This window comes from Eptatretus burgeri, chromosome 4, assembly GCF_056783735.1.
Source record: "Eptatretus burgeri isolate ZD-2024b chromosome 4, Ebu_testis_v1, whole genome shotgun sequence".
NCBI lineage: Eukaryota > Metazoa > Chordata > Myxini > Myxiniformes > Myxinidae > Eptatretus > Eptatretus burgeri.
This window is the reverse complement of record NC_140964.1, coordinates 130,025,274-130,041,050: the sequence shown is the minus strand read 5'-3', so window position 1 is coordinate 130,041,050 and position 15,777 is coordinate 130,025,274. Positions and strand designations below refer to the sequence as shown.

General features: G+C 43.3%; 1 protein-coding gene across 1 annotated transcript in view; it reads right to left on the bottom strand.

Moving 5' to 3' along the window:
- LOC147029112 (uncharacterized) overlaps positions 1-15,777 on the bottom strand; it is a 74,147-nt gene that overhangs the window by 18,413 nt on the left and 39,957 nt on the right. Inside the window, exon 3 of the mRNA XM_085876186.1 lies at positions 12,011-12,443. Coding sequence (XP_085732312.1) covers positions 12,011-12,431 — 421 coding nt within the window. The 5' untranslated portion in view covers positions 12,432-12,443. The remainder of the gene's footprint in view (positions 1-12,010; positions 12,444-15,777) is intronic.

Sequence of the window (15,777 nt, the reverse complement as noted above, 5' to 3'; positions counted from 1 at the left end):
GGACATAGTAAAATCTAGACTTTAAGAAGGCATTTGATAAAGGTACCACATCTGAGGTTGTTAGCCAAAGTGAGGACTTGTGGTGTGGCTGGTCAGGTAGCTAATTGGATTGCAATCTGGCATAGTGGTAGGAAGCAAAGAGTGGCTGTGAGTGGAAGGATTTCTTATTGCGAGGATGTAAGTAGCGGGATCAATACTCGGACCATTACTATTCATTATATACATCAACGATTTGGATAATGGGGTAAAGAGTAAGCTTTCCAAATTTGCAGATGACACAAAGTTTGAAGGTAAGGTGGATAGCAGAGGGGGTGGTGATCAGATTCAGCAAAGTATTGATACTTGCATAGATTGGGCAAAAGATTGTAAGATGGAATTTAACCTGAGCAAGTATGAGCTGTTGGGGATTGGAAAGAACAACAAAAAGAGAGATTCCAGGAAGCAAGGGATAATTTTGGAGCTTGTCACACAGGAGAAGGATCTGGGGGTGGTAATGGATATGGGAGGTAAGCAGGCAGCAAAATGCCAGGAAGTTATCGGTAAAGCAAATTGGGTTTGTACAGGGGCGGGGGGCATATACAAATCAAAAGAGGTGGTGTTAACATTGTACAGGAATTTAGTGAGGGCCACATCTGGAATATTCTGTGCAGTTTCAGTCACCAAAGTTCTGGAAGGACAAAGATGCAATAGAGACGGTTCAGCGCAGGGCTCATAGATCGATTCTGGGCCTAGCTAGTCTCAGCTTTGAGGAACGGCTGAAGGAGACAGGGCTTTATACACTAGAAAGGAGGCGGTTACGAGGAGAGATGATGGAGATGTTTAAGATAATGAAAGGTATCGATAAAATAAGTGCAGATGAATTATTCAATAGAGTAGACAGTAATGGGACCAGGGGCCATAGCCTGAGAGTAAAGGAGGAGATTGGGACCATACTCTGTGCAGAGTGTTGGTGCTGCCTAAGCAGTCTCCTTGGCTATTGGGCACAATCCTAGACGGGTCGCCACTCCGACACAGGATACCAGCATGCTGGCACTCATTTTGCCGACCTCGGAAGGATGACAAGCCGACTTAACCCCACCTCGTATTAATTCAACAGCTGAGCAGGATTTGAATTCAGGACCCTAGGATCCAAAGCCCACCACCCTAACCATCAAGCCAACACCAGACATGAGAGTAAAGAAGAAGAGTTAAGATGGAAGCAAGGTTGGGGACTTTTACTCAGAGAGTGGTTAATGCACGGAATGGCCTCCCTGGAAAGGTCGTGGCAGCAGAAATAGTAGATAAGTTTAAATTAGAATTAGATCGGTAAATGGAAGTGAAGGAGATAGAGGGGTACAGGGATGTTGACAGAACTTTTTGGTAGTTTGAGCATTGATGGGTGATTGTGTGCATGTGTTCAGTGCTGTTGGTGGGGGTCTTATCAAGGGGTGTTGTGTGGTTGTGTGTTTTTAACCAAGCCCATGCCCCCTCCCCTGAGGGGAAGAAAAAAAAAATAAAAAAACTACAAAAACTTTTAATTGAATTTTTTTTTTTTAAACTGAAATAAAAAAAAAACAAAAACAAATTTAAAATAAAAAAATATATATTAAATTAATAATAATAATAATAATTTATTTATTTAATTAATTACTTCAAAACCAATTTTGCATTTTATTCCTTGGATCTTGTGTAGTTAAATTATAATGGTGTTCACGCAGGCATGATGGATTGAATAGCCTCCACCTGTGATAGATTTCCTTGTGTAGGTAGGATACAATAGACATCACTTCCACTGTTAGAATGAGGCTCCATCATGCTTCCGCCATTATGGGAGATGAATCAAGGTGTTTGCAACGAGAAATATATGTACAATATGGTGTGTGTTTCAACCATTTCAGAGGTAACTATTTCCCCATACCATGTTTGACTCGGTGTTACAATAAATTACCGAATATAAACAGCACCATAATTTTGTGACCTCTTGTATTGACTTCTGGTTTGGTGATTTTTCCACGTGTTGATCAAATGTGCCACTGCCACATCGACCTCATTAAAGCCAAATTTTCCAAACCAGATTCTTCATGTTTTTCTGTTTTATCTTTTGCCATGTGTTGCTGTTATATTGCATATAAAATGCAATCCTATTTCCAAACGGTTAACCATAATTGTTCTGTTCCTGCATTCAAATTGGACTCTCAAATACAGGAAGACGAGGAATATCAATGCATGAGAAGTTCCAGGTCCGCATCATTTGCTGTTAATGGAATGAGTTGGTGGCAGCAATGGTTATAACATGTACGGATGCTTCTACGCTCACCAACAGATGCAAAAATCGAGTACAATTTATCTTGTGGCCCTAGAACCAAACATTTTTTTTTAATTTATAATGTCACTCAAAGCCCACACAACTCCCACCCCCTCTCCACCCATTTCTCCCAAACATGATTTATCGCAAATATAATCACTTTAAACTTTCCCTGTGCATTGGCAAGCCCCAGATATGACCTACCCATCGGTGTTAAGAAGCACAAAGGTTTGTGAAGAAATCAGCACGTCTATGAACCCTAGGGCCTTTCATGGGCCCATAGCATCGAGAGTTTTTGTGGTGTGGGCTGCCAGATATTAACTTTTGATCAGAAGTATCAAGTTGATCAGAAAGTTCTCCGAATCTTTCATTGTGCAGAGGTACACCCCTTTCTCACAAGTACATTTCCAAGTATTTTTGGCTTCTTTAGAAAGTTGGTGAGTTGTTTCATGGTACAATCCTTATTTTTCAGGCATGATGTATGTCTAGGCCGCCCTGATGACTGTTGTCAGAGGATTTCTGTGAATGCATGCCAAACAATCTGGGGTAGATTACGTCATTTCAAAAGTCACGTATTGTCTGTTAATTCAAGCCTTCTTGTGCTGTATTTATCGAGTTTGTTTTTGTGTTGTTCACGACCTACTTTTGCTTTGTCCCTTTTGTCTGTTTTCCTTGTTTTGCTTCTTTCTTCCCATATATTTTATTTCGACCTCCTCAACATTATCCTGTTTCCCTTCCTCACTTCAAAAAAAATAAAATTCCACTCCATTGGAAATATCATTCAACTTGAAATTGTTTCTGCCTGTACTTTCTGTTCTCCATTCTCCCCCCCCCCCCCCTTTTTCTCAACCACTCCGAACATATAAACATTCTTCCTTTAAAACCACTTTAAAATGCTTCACCTTAATTATTTTTCCATGAGGAATATCCCACCTTCTTCACCATCATCTATTCCTCATCTTTTTCAGAAACATTTTTTCAAAATTGTCTGTCAGCTTCGTGCTTAATCCACCAACTCTCCTCCCGTACCTCCAGCTCCACCTTTCTCCATGCTTTCAACAAATATTCTTACCTCCCATCCCTTGACCTTATTTTTATTTGTCCCGTTTGGGAATTTGAAATCAGCATCCCTTCACTTCATGTCCCCTCTTTCTGCCCCCACCCCCATCCCAATTCCCTCAAAGCTTCATGTCCACACTTCTGCATCCCTCCTCAACCTACACTCTCAATGCTTCCCCCTCACCCATTGCCTCAATGCCTCCACTGCACCTGACAAACTCAAACCAAAATACAGTAAGCCGCGAGGCAAAACCTCGAGAAGAAGCTGCCTGTATCTCGGCCGCTCTTCATAAAACCCCAGGAACAGGTAATAATCCTGTCTGCAATGCCTGCCTGAAGCATCCTGGACCTATTTACTGTTCTCGTTTTCAATTTACTCTCACTTTGGTTGTCATTTCCATTCGTGGATTTCGTGAGGTGGGAGGAAGTTCTCCCAGAAATAAAAATCTCCACTTCCTTTTTGGTAAAGGATCATGATTCATGAATCAAACTGTGAAACTTTGTTCTCATAGTCTTGTTCCCAGGACAATTTTGAAAATTTTCACTGAACCTCTGACAGCCTCGACATGTAGCTTGTTTGTAGTCAATCATCCATTGGGACCATACTCTGTGCAGAGCATTGGTGCTGCTTAAGCAGTCTCCTTGGTTATTGGGCACAATCCTGGAGAGGTCACCACTCCAACACAGTATACCAGCAAGCTGACACTCATTTTGCCAGCCTCAGAAGGATGACAGGCTGAGTCAACCCCATCTGGTATTAATTCAACAACCAAGCAGGATGTGAACTCAGTTCCCGAGGATCCCAGGCCCACCACTCTAGCCATTAAGTCAACACCAGGCATTCTTTGTAGTGCTACTCCCTGAAATGCTTTTTAAGTACTCAGTAAAGGTTTTTTTTTTATTATTCCTGTAGCTCCTACTATCAATGGTAATATTTCAGCTTTCTTCAATTTCCAAGTCCTCTTGACCTCATTTTTCAGATCCTGGTATTTGGTCATTTTCCTGATTTCTGTGGCATTTATCCAAAGTTATTGGGAAATGAAACTTCGATCAATAATGCTAACTTTTCCTTTTTGTGTTTGAGCACTATGTCCAGACTCAGTGCCTTGTTTATGATGTCCACACTTGATGCGATCATCTTGTCATGCATGCGCATTATATGTTCATTTTCAGGGCTCGGATTTGGTTTGTGTTTCCATGATTTTTCTAGGACCTGGATGTTGAAATGTTTACAGATGTGCCAGCAGATTACTCTGCAGATGGTCATGTTTTTATGGGTACAGCTGTTCCGACATGAGTTTTTTTACATCCTGAAAGGAGGTAACCCATACTTGTCCGATTGGTTTAATCCCTCATTTTCTTAAGAGCATTGGTGTAGTGTTCTTGGTCTTGAGTATTGATGACTCGTTTTTCATCCCAACTAATTTGACCTCTTCTTCGCAATTCCAATGAGCCTGCCTTGTCGATCCCTGTTCTGTCAAGCTCTGTTTTTTTTTTTTTTATCTTCCTGCTCTTTTATCATTCTCACATTTGTCAGAGTATATCTGCTGATATTTATTTTTGTAGTTTTCCTTTTTAATTGATTTGCAATAAATTGGGGCTGTGTTTGTCTCGGTTTCATTTTCCTGTGTGGTATCCATCATTTGCATGTGTTTTTGGAAGGTTTTGCTAAACAGATTAATATAAGGATCCCTTTTCTAGTCTGTTGTTTTCGAGCTCGTATACAAATGTCATCCGATAGTCTGTTGAGCTTTTCACATACTCTGCAAGTCCAACACATGATGTTCTGTACACTTGGTTAAGCTCCATCAAACTGCCTCTTCCTTCTCGTCTCGGTAAGTACAACCTCAGGATGCATTGGATTTGTATCCAATGCATTGTAGAATATCTTGTGAGTAGTTTGAAGTTTCCTTGATTTTGTGTCTAAGTTGTTGATTTCCAATCGTGGCCAATTTATAATTGCACAGCGATATTGGAATACCGGCACTGCAAGTTGGTTTATAGCTTTGCTTTTGTTTCTTCGAGAGAGGGACGAATTCAGAATTAGTCATATTCTGCGTAGGTACTCTTTGGTGATGATTTTCTGCATTTTTTATGTTGTATCTGGGGGTATTCTATTCCGAAGTATTTTTAGGATGCTTCATTTTCTAGTTCCTGTGTTGTACTTTGATCGCTTCAGATGTTGTTTGTTCTTTTTGTTTTTTCTTGTACAAATATGCATTTGGCACATTTGTCAAGAGCAAACTCCTTTTGAATGTCCTTTGAGTACTGCTTTTCTAGTTTCAGTGGATCTGCCCATTTTATATCATTCAGTGCTAAGAGTTTTAGATAATCCATGTGCAGTGGGTGTAACCTTTGTTGCTTCTTTGGTCATTCTTCTGTTGCATGTCAGAATGTATCCGCGTCCTTGTTCATTGATGACGTTACTCAGTGTGTCCAGAGCCAGACAAAACAGGAGGGGAAAAGGTTGTCATCTTGTGAGATACCACGTCATATCTTCACTCCTGGGATTTCAATCTTTCCTTCCAGGTAAGGTCATATCAACATCGTGTTCCAGAGTGTCATTGCTTTCTCAATCAGTGTAACAATTTGGCGGTCAATTTTTTATACTTGCATGCATTTTATAATCCATCAACGTGGGACACTGTCAAAGGCTTTTTTGTAATCTATCCAGGCTGTGGATATGTTGGTTTGTCAAATCTTGCAGTTTTCGAGAATGGTTTTGTTTCACAATAAATGATCTATTGCTCCACAGCATCCTCGTACATCCTTCCTGCTCTACCTATAAAGCTCCTTGTTGAACGAGGTGATCATAAATGGCATCGGTGGTTATACCTGTTAAAAGTATATATGTTGTTGGAGGCATGTTATTGTCTATATTTGTTGGGTCGATGTGGTTTCAACAGATTTTGGGATTGAAAATGTTCCCTTCTGTGAACCATTCATTCATTGGCTGTTTCCCTTGGATGAGTTTGTTAAATGCTCGAGCGGAGTGAGGGTGAAGATTATGTAGTTACTTTAGCCAGAAGTTTAGAATCCCCTGTGTGGATTTCAGTGCTTTTGTGAGATGTTTTCCAATTTTCTCTTCATCAATTTATCATTGGGTGCATTTCCTGCAGATGTTGCTTTCTATTTTCCAAGTGTCGTAGCCAATCTGCCTCCTTGTTGTGTTCTTGTCTTCAAATATACGTTTCCAGAATTTTTCTCGGTCCTCTTTTCAGATGGTTGTTACCACATTTTGTTTGGTTCCCCAGCTCTCGGTGGAACTTTTTTGGGTTGTTTTCAAACTGTTGATTTTTATTTCTTCTGTTGTTGGCCTCATCATAGTTTTGTATTTTTTTTCATTTTCCCTGCTTTCTGTTATATTTTGAGCTTATTATGGGCAGCTAAGCCAAGCATTGGCTTTGTGGTTAGGATGGCTGGCTTGGGATCTTAGGATCCTGAGTTTGAGCCTTGTTGGCTGCTGAATTAACACCAGGTGGGGATTGACTTAGCCTGTCATCCTTCCAAGGTCATTGAAATGAGTACCAATGTACTGGTATAGGGGCACAGCTTCAGCAGTATAGTTGCACCCCAACAAAATGATAGCTGCACAGCAGCCAAGCTGCCATATACAAGAAGAAGAAGATGGGCAGCTGATGGTTACAGTACATTGTTTTCTATGTTGCATTTCTTTATTATTTGTCTAATTATGTTAATGAGCTTTGGACTTCTGTTTCCCTTCTTAAATTGTTCAATTTGTCCCATTTCCACCCTCAGTCAGTCTCTGCTTGTCAAGTCTTTCCATTGTGGTGTTTTGTTTCTGGTCAGAATATTTTTTGTGTCTTTGTTTGCCTGTTATTTTCTCCTGGACATACAGTGCTGCTGCAAAACTCACATCGTTAATTTCTCTCAGATAAGGTGCTTTTGGGAGCATTTTAATGACTGCTTGGTTTATTCTCCTTACTTGATTCTTCAACTGTTCATTGTTGCTCAAGAAAAAATAGCATTCCTTTTCAAGTCATAATTCTCTGCAGACCACTAGAGTAGGACCTGTTACCAACTGTAGTATATGAGAGTACAACTTTCATATACCATAGTTCTAACTAGCATTTTTACCAGGGTGTTTATGTGGTGGAGATGTGGTCTTTGCCTGGGCAATATTAATTTGATTTCCTCTATTTTATGAGCCAGTTCATCTTCCAGCCTATGCTGTTCATTGGCACCATCCTCTTCTCGTTCTGTTGTTGTCCATTATTCTCCTCCTGTGATCTATCCTTGCTACTGTTTATTTTGTTTGCAAAGGTGCCATTTGATCTGAGTTTGTAACTTCGAGTTGATCTTTTTATATGGGCGCTTCTGCAGCATTTCATTTTGTCATTCTCTTGTCCTGTTGTGAAGTTTTCAGTTTTGTTTCTTGATTCAATCCTCCAATCTGTTGGCCAATTTCTGTTTCCGTTATTGTGATTAAATTTAAAATCTCATGTTTCTGTTTTCCTCGCTTGTTCTAGTTTCTGTTTTCCTCGCTTGTTCTCGTTTCTGTGTAGCACGAGTAAGTTCTGTTGGTTGTTCCTTTTTGGGGGGAGTTTGTACTCTGGGAAGCTCATCCTAAACATATGTCCCATCATTCCATTCTGGCATTGGTGGTAGGTCGCCATTTATCGGAGACCAGTCATTTCTCATTGCCTCATCAGTTTGTTCATCTCTTATTCTTAGTTCCTCCCCTGTGAATATTTTCTGTTTGAGGATATTGTTTTTCTTTGAGTTTAGTGTTTCCCTATTAAAATTACCTTTATCAAGGCATAATCTTTGGATTTTCTTTTCCAAGGTGAAACAACTAGCATTCTCCTCCTGGAAGGCAAAGCCGACAGAAGCAACCTCAAATCATCACACAAAGCCCGCAACAAGTGTGTCCACTCTCAGGAGAGGCACAAAACATGTCAACTTCAAGATTAAGCTTTCAAAGTTGCCCCCCCCCCCCACAAAACTTGGTGGCACCTTGTTAACTCAATTTCTGGGGTATGCTCCCCCTCCATTCCTCCATCTTTTCCTTCCTTCCTTCACTTCAAATGGCATCACAGCAGATTCAACATGAGAAGGCCGAATGCCTCAATTCTATGTCTGCTTCCAAATCCTCTGTCTCCAACTTTCCCTCTTTCAATCTCTTTCCTTCTTAGTCGCACCCAACTGCTCCTGGACTCCACATTTTACACCTCAGAAGGTGGATTGGCTTCTGGCAACCCTACACTCTGATTCTGCAATGGGATCGGATGGCATTTGCTCATGTCCGACAAACCGGCTCTGCTATTTTTGCCCTTCCTTTCTCTGCCCTTTTCACCCCACCACTTGTCCTCGGTCATATTCCGTATGCTTGGAAGTCTGCCAATATCACTGCATTGCATAATTAGGACACTCTTCGATGTCGCGATGTTGCCAGATATGCCTCCGCCAAAATTATTACATCACTATACATCCTTCTTCCAAGTTTGATTTAAATCCCTGAACCAAGATTCAAAATCTACACAAATAGAAGGCAATGTGTGTGTGTGTGTGTGTGTGTGTGTGTGTGTGTGTGTCTCCTCTGTAACTCCAAAACCATAAAACCGAGCAGTCTGAAACATTGCATGCGTACAAAGAAAACTCGAAAGGAAGTGCAAGATTGAAAATTGAGTGTTTGGGTTAATTAAAACACTCCTTTTGAAGATAATTAACGGCCACATGTAATTGTATGCTTCATCAGGTAATCCTCAGCCACCTTACTCTGAGTGTCAAGACATTTCCTGGGTAACCTCGTTGTTTTTTTGGCCACCCTGAGCGAGTGGTTCGTGCTCTGTCACCCTGAGCGAGTGGTTCGTGCTCTGTCACCATGAGCGAGTGGTTCGTGCTCTGTCACCATGAGCGAGTGGTTCATGCTCCATCAACCTGAGCGAGTGGTTCGTGCTCCGTCAACCTGAGCGAGTGGTTCATGCTCCGTCAACCTGAGCGAGTGGTTCATGCTCCGTCAACCTGAGTGGGTGGTTCGTGCTCAGTCAACCTGAGTGGGTGGTTCGTGCTCCGTCAACCTGAGTGAGTGGTGCATGCTCCATCAACCTGAGTGAGTGGTGCATGCTCCGTCAACCTGAGTGAGTGGTGCGTGCTCCGTCAACCTGAGCAAGTGGTTTGTGCTCCGTCAACCTGAGTGAGTGGTTCGTGCTCCATCAACCTGAGTGAGTGGTTCGTGCTCCATCACCCTGAGCGAGTGGTTCATGCTCCATCAACCTGCGCGAGTGGTTCGTGCTCCGTCAACCTGAGCGAGTGGTTCGTGCTCCGTCAACCTGAGTGAGTGGTTCGTGCTCCGTCAACCTGAGCGGGTGGTTCATGTTCCGTCAACCTGAGTGAGTGGTTCCTGCTCCATCACTCTGAACGAGTGGTTCCTGCTCCATCACTCTGAACGAGTGGTTCCTGCTCCATCACCCTGAGTGAGTGGTTCGTGCTCCGTCACCCTGAGCGAGTGGTTCGTGCTCAGTCACCCTGAGCGAGTTGTGAAAGAACACCCAATTTCTGAACCGTTTGCTGTATTAACATGTTTTCTAAATTACCAAGCCAATTTCTTTCTTCCACACACCACAAGCAGCTGTGTATAAAGAATAATGTTTGTGAACATATCCCTGAAATGTCTATATAAATGCAATGTTGTTTTGTGCTGAAAGCTACTCAAGGTTTCTGGGTTGTATGCATTGAGTACTTAACTGTAGTTGATAATCACATTGACTCCAACCTGCTGAGTCCCGAAAAATTACCAATATCGGCTAAGCGTGTGTGTGTGTGTGTGTGTGTGTGTGTTTTTTTTTTTTCATTCAGCACAATATATTTCTTTCTACCAACTCCACTACCACTATCTCTCTCGCTCTCTCTATTTCTCTCTCTCTCTCCCATCCTAGCTCTACCCCAACCTAATACAGTGCAGTACCATCCTCCCGCATCTGCTCTCTCACTCTCCCCACCTCTCACGCTCTCTCTGGACATATCCAGATGGTGGTTATGTCTGGGCGGTGTTCGTGCCCGGACATATTCGAGGGTGGTTATGTCCGGGTGGTGTCAGTCTCCGGGCGCGTCTGGGCGGCGGTGTCCATCTCCGGACGCGTCTAGACGGTGTCCGTGTCCGGGCGGTGCCCGTCTCCAAGCGCGTCCGGGCGGTGCCCGTCTCCGGGCGGTGTCCGATCAGTGTTCTTCTCCGAACGCGTCTGGTCGGTGTCCGTCTCTGGATGGGAATTTGTCTTCGGATGTGGCCAAGTAGTGTTTGTGTCCGGACGGCTTGGCTCTGGATGCGTCTGGCGGGTTTTGTTTCTGGACGTGTCAGGGCAGTGTTTGTAGTGTGACTGGTATAAAATGGATTTCAGACATTATTGTTTCCATCTTCACTGTTATTCTATGCAGAATCATTTTGATGAAACAGTATGAATTGTAATTAACACTTCACCGCACGTCTGCCCTCCCTTCCTCTCACCTCACACGGTCTTCTTTTCCCCCACCCCTCCATGCTCCCCCACCCTTCCTCACTCCCCAATCCCTCTTCGCTCCCCCACCCTACTTTCTCCTTCCCCTCCACCTACCTCTTCACTCTCCCTGCTCTCCCACCTCTCTCCCTCTTCCCCCCTCTTTTTCTCCCTCCTCCCTTTAGTATTCCCATCAGCGATTTGACAAGTGGTATTTGCTAGAATTAAATAATTCTGGTTCCAGATTGCAGACCATGTATCCAATCAGTGTCAAATTTAAAACATATATTCCCCATGACTACTCAATCACAATTGTGATGTTTCACGTCAATTGATGAAGCCGTTAAAAATAAATAGTTGAAGATTTTCATTGAATCCAATATGGCCACCAGACCATGTGACATTAATTATTCATCAACACCCTGGTATCCCTAAGGCTTGGGGAACATGTGGGTGAAGTTTCCCTCAATCTTTTAAGCTGTACTGGAGAAGAAGTTTTTTAGTTTTATTCTTCAAAAATAGAAATCATAGCTACCAAATCATGTGACCTATGACATCATAAGTGGATAATTTTGTTCCTTGTGGATAGACGATCATACGTGTAAAGTTTTGCCTCAATCTGTTCAGCCGTTTGAGATTTTTGAAGGTTTTTTTATGTAAAAAAAAAAAAATGACTGCCAAACCACATGACCGATGACATGATCAATATCACCCCCCCTCCCCCCCCCCATAAAATTTAGCCCAAGATGACCCACTGATCTGATCAGATAATGCGTTCGACATATGTAATTATGTTGTCAAAACCAAACCAACAATGACATTAAAAAAAAAATTAATAAATAAAATCACACTTGTCATGGAGACTACTTGACATGTGCCAAGTTTCATTTTTTTTCCATAGAGTGATTTTGTCGATAGAGGTCCAAAGTTTTTCATTTATTCCAACATGGCTGCCACACCAGATGATCTATGACGTCATAATTATCATTAAAACATTCGACCTGAGTGGGGAAAATGTCGTTTCAATCGGATAAGCGGTTACAGAGAACACAGACAAAATTAGCATGGATGGACGTACGTATGTACGTACAGACAACCCGAAAAGATAATGCCTCCGGCGACTTCATCAGCGGAGGCATAAAAACATTAATGGTTGAACATAAAATATTTTTTTTACATGCGAGTGTGTATAAAATATTTCATAGTGACATACCAGACTTGGGTGTGAATCCATCATCCTGATAGTGGAGGTTGCAGACATCACTGAAACCGATTCCCTGGAAACCAGGAACGTTTTCCAGCAGAACATTTTGGAATCCAATAAACTTTTCACAGAAACTGGAAAGTTCTCGAATGACATTCTCCAAGTTGATGAACAGACTTCCCAACAGAGAAGAGCCTGCAAGCTGAACAACCTGCGGCTTCAAAAAAGATTTCACAAATTTACAGAAGTCAGCATACATTGCAAATTTAAATTTCTCTTTGACGAGAGAGAGGAGCTCTGTTCGCAATGAATCGGAGTCTGTACAAGCTCGAAGAACCCTGCGATTCTCAATTCCAAGTACATTGATCACTGCTTGGGCTGTTTCTGCTCTCAGACCTTGTGACTGGAGCCATTCCAAGAAGTTGTCCATTTCACCGATGGCCTGCCAGAGACACAAGGTGTATGTTAACAAAGGAAAGGGTTTATATTGTTGTGGTTACCAAATTCGCAAACCACCATTCAGGTCCCTTAGGTGAGGTATCTCGGTAAGTACATGTGTAGTTAGGCCCAAACCCGTTGTCTAGTGGGAATACATGTCATTTATGCGTGCTGCGACTCTTCAGGATAGCCGTTTTTCTTTTACTATCTTTAATTTGGACCAACCGCCATTGTTACCACCACCAGTCACAACATCAACCACCAACCACAACGCCGCTTCACCACAACCGCCACGACCTTCACGTCACACCTCGCAACCGTCGCATCGCCACCGTTCTTGCGCCGCTTGTGGGTACCGGTGTTGGACTCGTGCAGGGCGCGCGCCGAACAGCGTGTACAAAATCACGGATTTTGTGCTTCAAAAACGGATCAAAAACGACACACGCCCACTTTTTGCCATCCAATCGGTGAGCGAGGGGCGAATTGGCCCCGCCCCCAGGGCGTTGGAGGGCGATCGATATATGCAAATTTATGGATCAAAAAGCATTCATGCCCACTTTTTCTCGGGCCAATGGGGAGCGAGGTGAAAGGTCGAAGGGAGGGGGTCAAGGATGAGAGGGCGAAGCTACGGGGCTGATAAAAAGCGACCGTGTTCGTCAGTCCAGGGAGTAGGAGAGTCGAGAGGGAACAGAGAGTCAAGACTTCGCGGGCGGTGGAGTTGGCAAGAAGGAGCTGGTCGTCGTGTGCGTTGGAGTCGGAACGGAGGGGACGGAGCTGTGGAGAGGCGGCGAGGGCAGACGAGGGGGTGCTCGCGTCGTGCAGGGAGCTGCACCCCAGGGAGGCCGACAGCGCGACCTGGCCGAGGTGGAGACGCTCGTTGCGGGGCAATAAAAATCCTCTATACCCCAAGCATCAGCAACCCCCTCCTGTTTCCCCCCACGCTGAGATAGTGCGACCAAGGGGGCCCCTTTCCCACCCCCTACCAGACACTGCCCGCGAGGCCCGCGGAGTTGAGGCACCATCGCCGCTCCGCGTCTCATCACCAGACGGGTAGGCCCGACCCGGTCTCGGCCTCAGGCCCGCCTCATCCTTGAGGGTATTCTTTCCTTGGTTTTGGGTATGTGTTGTCGGCGCCGTCTGTGAAGTAAAATTGTATAAGTGTTGCCGTGTGCTCGCGTAATCGATAGTAGATCTGCATTGTCTCATTTGCTTTTTGTGTAAATTGAATTGTGTTTTTCTTTTCTGTGTGCTTTTGGTGGAATTGAATATGTGTGCTTTCCGTTCGTCGCGAATAAATGTGCTTTGTGTTGAACTGTTTCCCGCTTCGCTTCGTCATTTCCTTCATTGAATCCTCATCTTGCTTCACGTAAAGGGTTGGTAGTGGGCTGAATACGCCCGATAATTAATCGAACCGTCGAGGTCGACGATAACACCGCTCGGTTATCCCGATAGTACGGAACGGGTCGCTTAAGTGGCCCGTGTCCGAAGTCGACCTGCGGCGAGGTGCGATCGCCCGGTCTACCCTCCGCGTGGGTACTTAGGTAGGTCGAATTTGGCGAGCAACCCTATCCCACGCGGGGGCTGATTGGCTCGATCGCGGTGAGACCGAAAGGTCCACCCGTGACTGGTTCCCGGCGTTAGTCCGAGAGGGTCACGACTGGATTGTCCGTCCGGTGGGCGACGTGCCGCGATTCGAGTTACGTGGCCGTCAGCACGCCGGCGGGCGCGAATCCGCAACAATATGTTATTTTTACCTCCGCCAGTGAAGGTGAAGGAGGTTATGTTTTCACCCATTTCTGTCTGTTTACTACTTGCAAAATCGAAGATTTTTCAAGGATATTGAGTGGACAGTCGATTTTGTTATTGTGTCTCTCTGTTGGCTGCTCTGAGAGCACCCTTATTCTGGACATTTCCATCTGTCTGTCTGTCCACAAAACTTTGGTCAAGCCTCGGGGCTAAACCACTCAACCGATTCCAATGAAATTTGGTAGGTAGGACCAATATTTCTGGGAATCGTGTACTTTCGAATATGGGACCCCGGGCCCTAGCAACGGCATAGCAACGGCCCTTTAAAGTAGTCAAAAAAATCGAAAAGAAATCTAAAAAAAAAAATCGAAAAATCGAAGCTTAAAGTTCTGTGCGCAATCTATCTAGCTCCCTTCATGCCAATTTGCAGCCCTAACAAAAATATTTGTAGGAGGAGAAAGGTTTTGGGCGAGTACATGTCGAACATTTCAGAAACGGTTAATTGCGAATATCTCTAAGAGAAAGAGTCTGGTTTTGATGAAACTTGGGTGAAATGTGTACAACGTGGCTAGCATGTACACAAAAATGAATGGTTGCTATGCACACCTCCGTTGTTTAGCAACAGTTAAAATACTTTATCGTACACTTATTGTGGACTGTACAAAAAAAATCAATACCTCTGAAACTGGACCTCCTTGGGACCTGTTATTTTTTGTGCCCAAGGAGAATGTCTTACAGCTTCATATAAAAAAATAAAATCTTTAGCGAATAGATAAATGGAATTACCAGGGCTGCCATTTGTTAGAGTCTCTTTGGAAACATGCCTGAAAAATTTCACAAGGCGGGTTTCTGGGCGCAAACTAAGAGGGCTGTGATAATCATATTTATTGTGGTAAATTGATTGATAGCATGTACATGAATATCGGCTAGTCGCGTCAGCCAGCTTTCCATCTCGAGCGAGCAGCCATGTAGCCTACCGGCTTGTTTGTCTCTTTGTCACCTAGGGGTCACAATTTTAAACCGAGCTTCACAAAACTTCACCACATGGTAGAGTTTGTCATAAGGAATAAGCCTCTTGTTTATGAGGTCAAAAGGTCAACATAGGTTAAAAGTCAACAACTTCGGTGAGGTTTCTAAATTCCTCAATTTTCATCCGATTGACTTGAAATTTGAACAGGATTTATATGTTACGTCAATGATTTCAAGCAGCCAATTATTTTTGAGGTTAACATCGACAAAAAGGTCAACATAGACCAAAGGTCAACAACTAACGTGGTATTTCTAAATTCCCCAATTTTCCTCTAATTGACTTGGAATTTGAAGAGGATATCTATTTCAGGTCAATGAATTAAACCACCAATTATTTTGGAGGGCCATGTAGGCCAAAAGCTCAACATAGGCCAAATTTATAAAATTGTCAATTTTCATCTGATTCACTTGAAATTTGAAGAGTAGTTGCATATTTGGTCATTGAATTCAACCACCCATTATTTTTGAGGTGAAATTTGTTTTATGGATTTTGCAAGTATCGTGATCTGCATGACGTCGTCTTGTTACTTGCAAAATCAAAGATTTTTCAAGTATATTGGTTA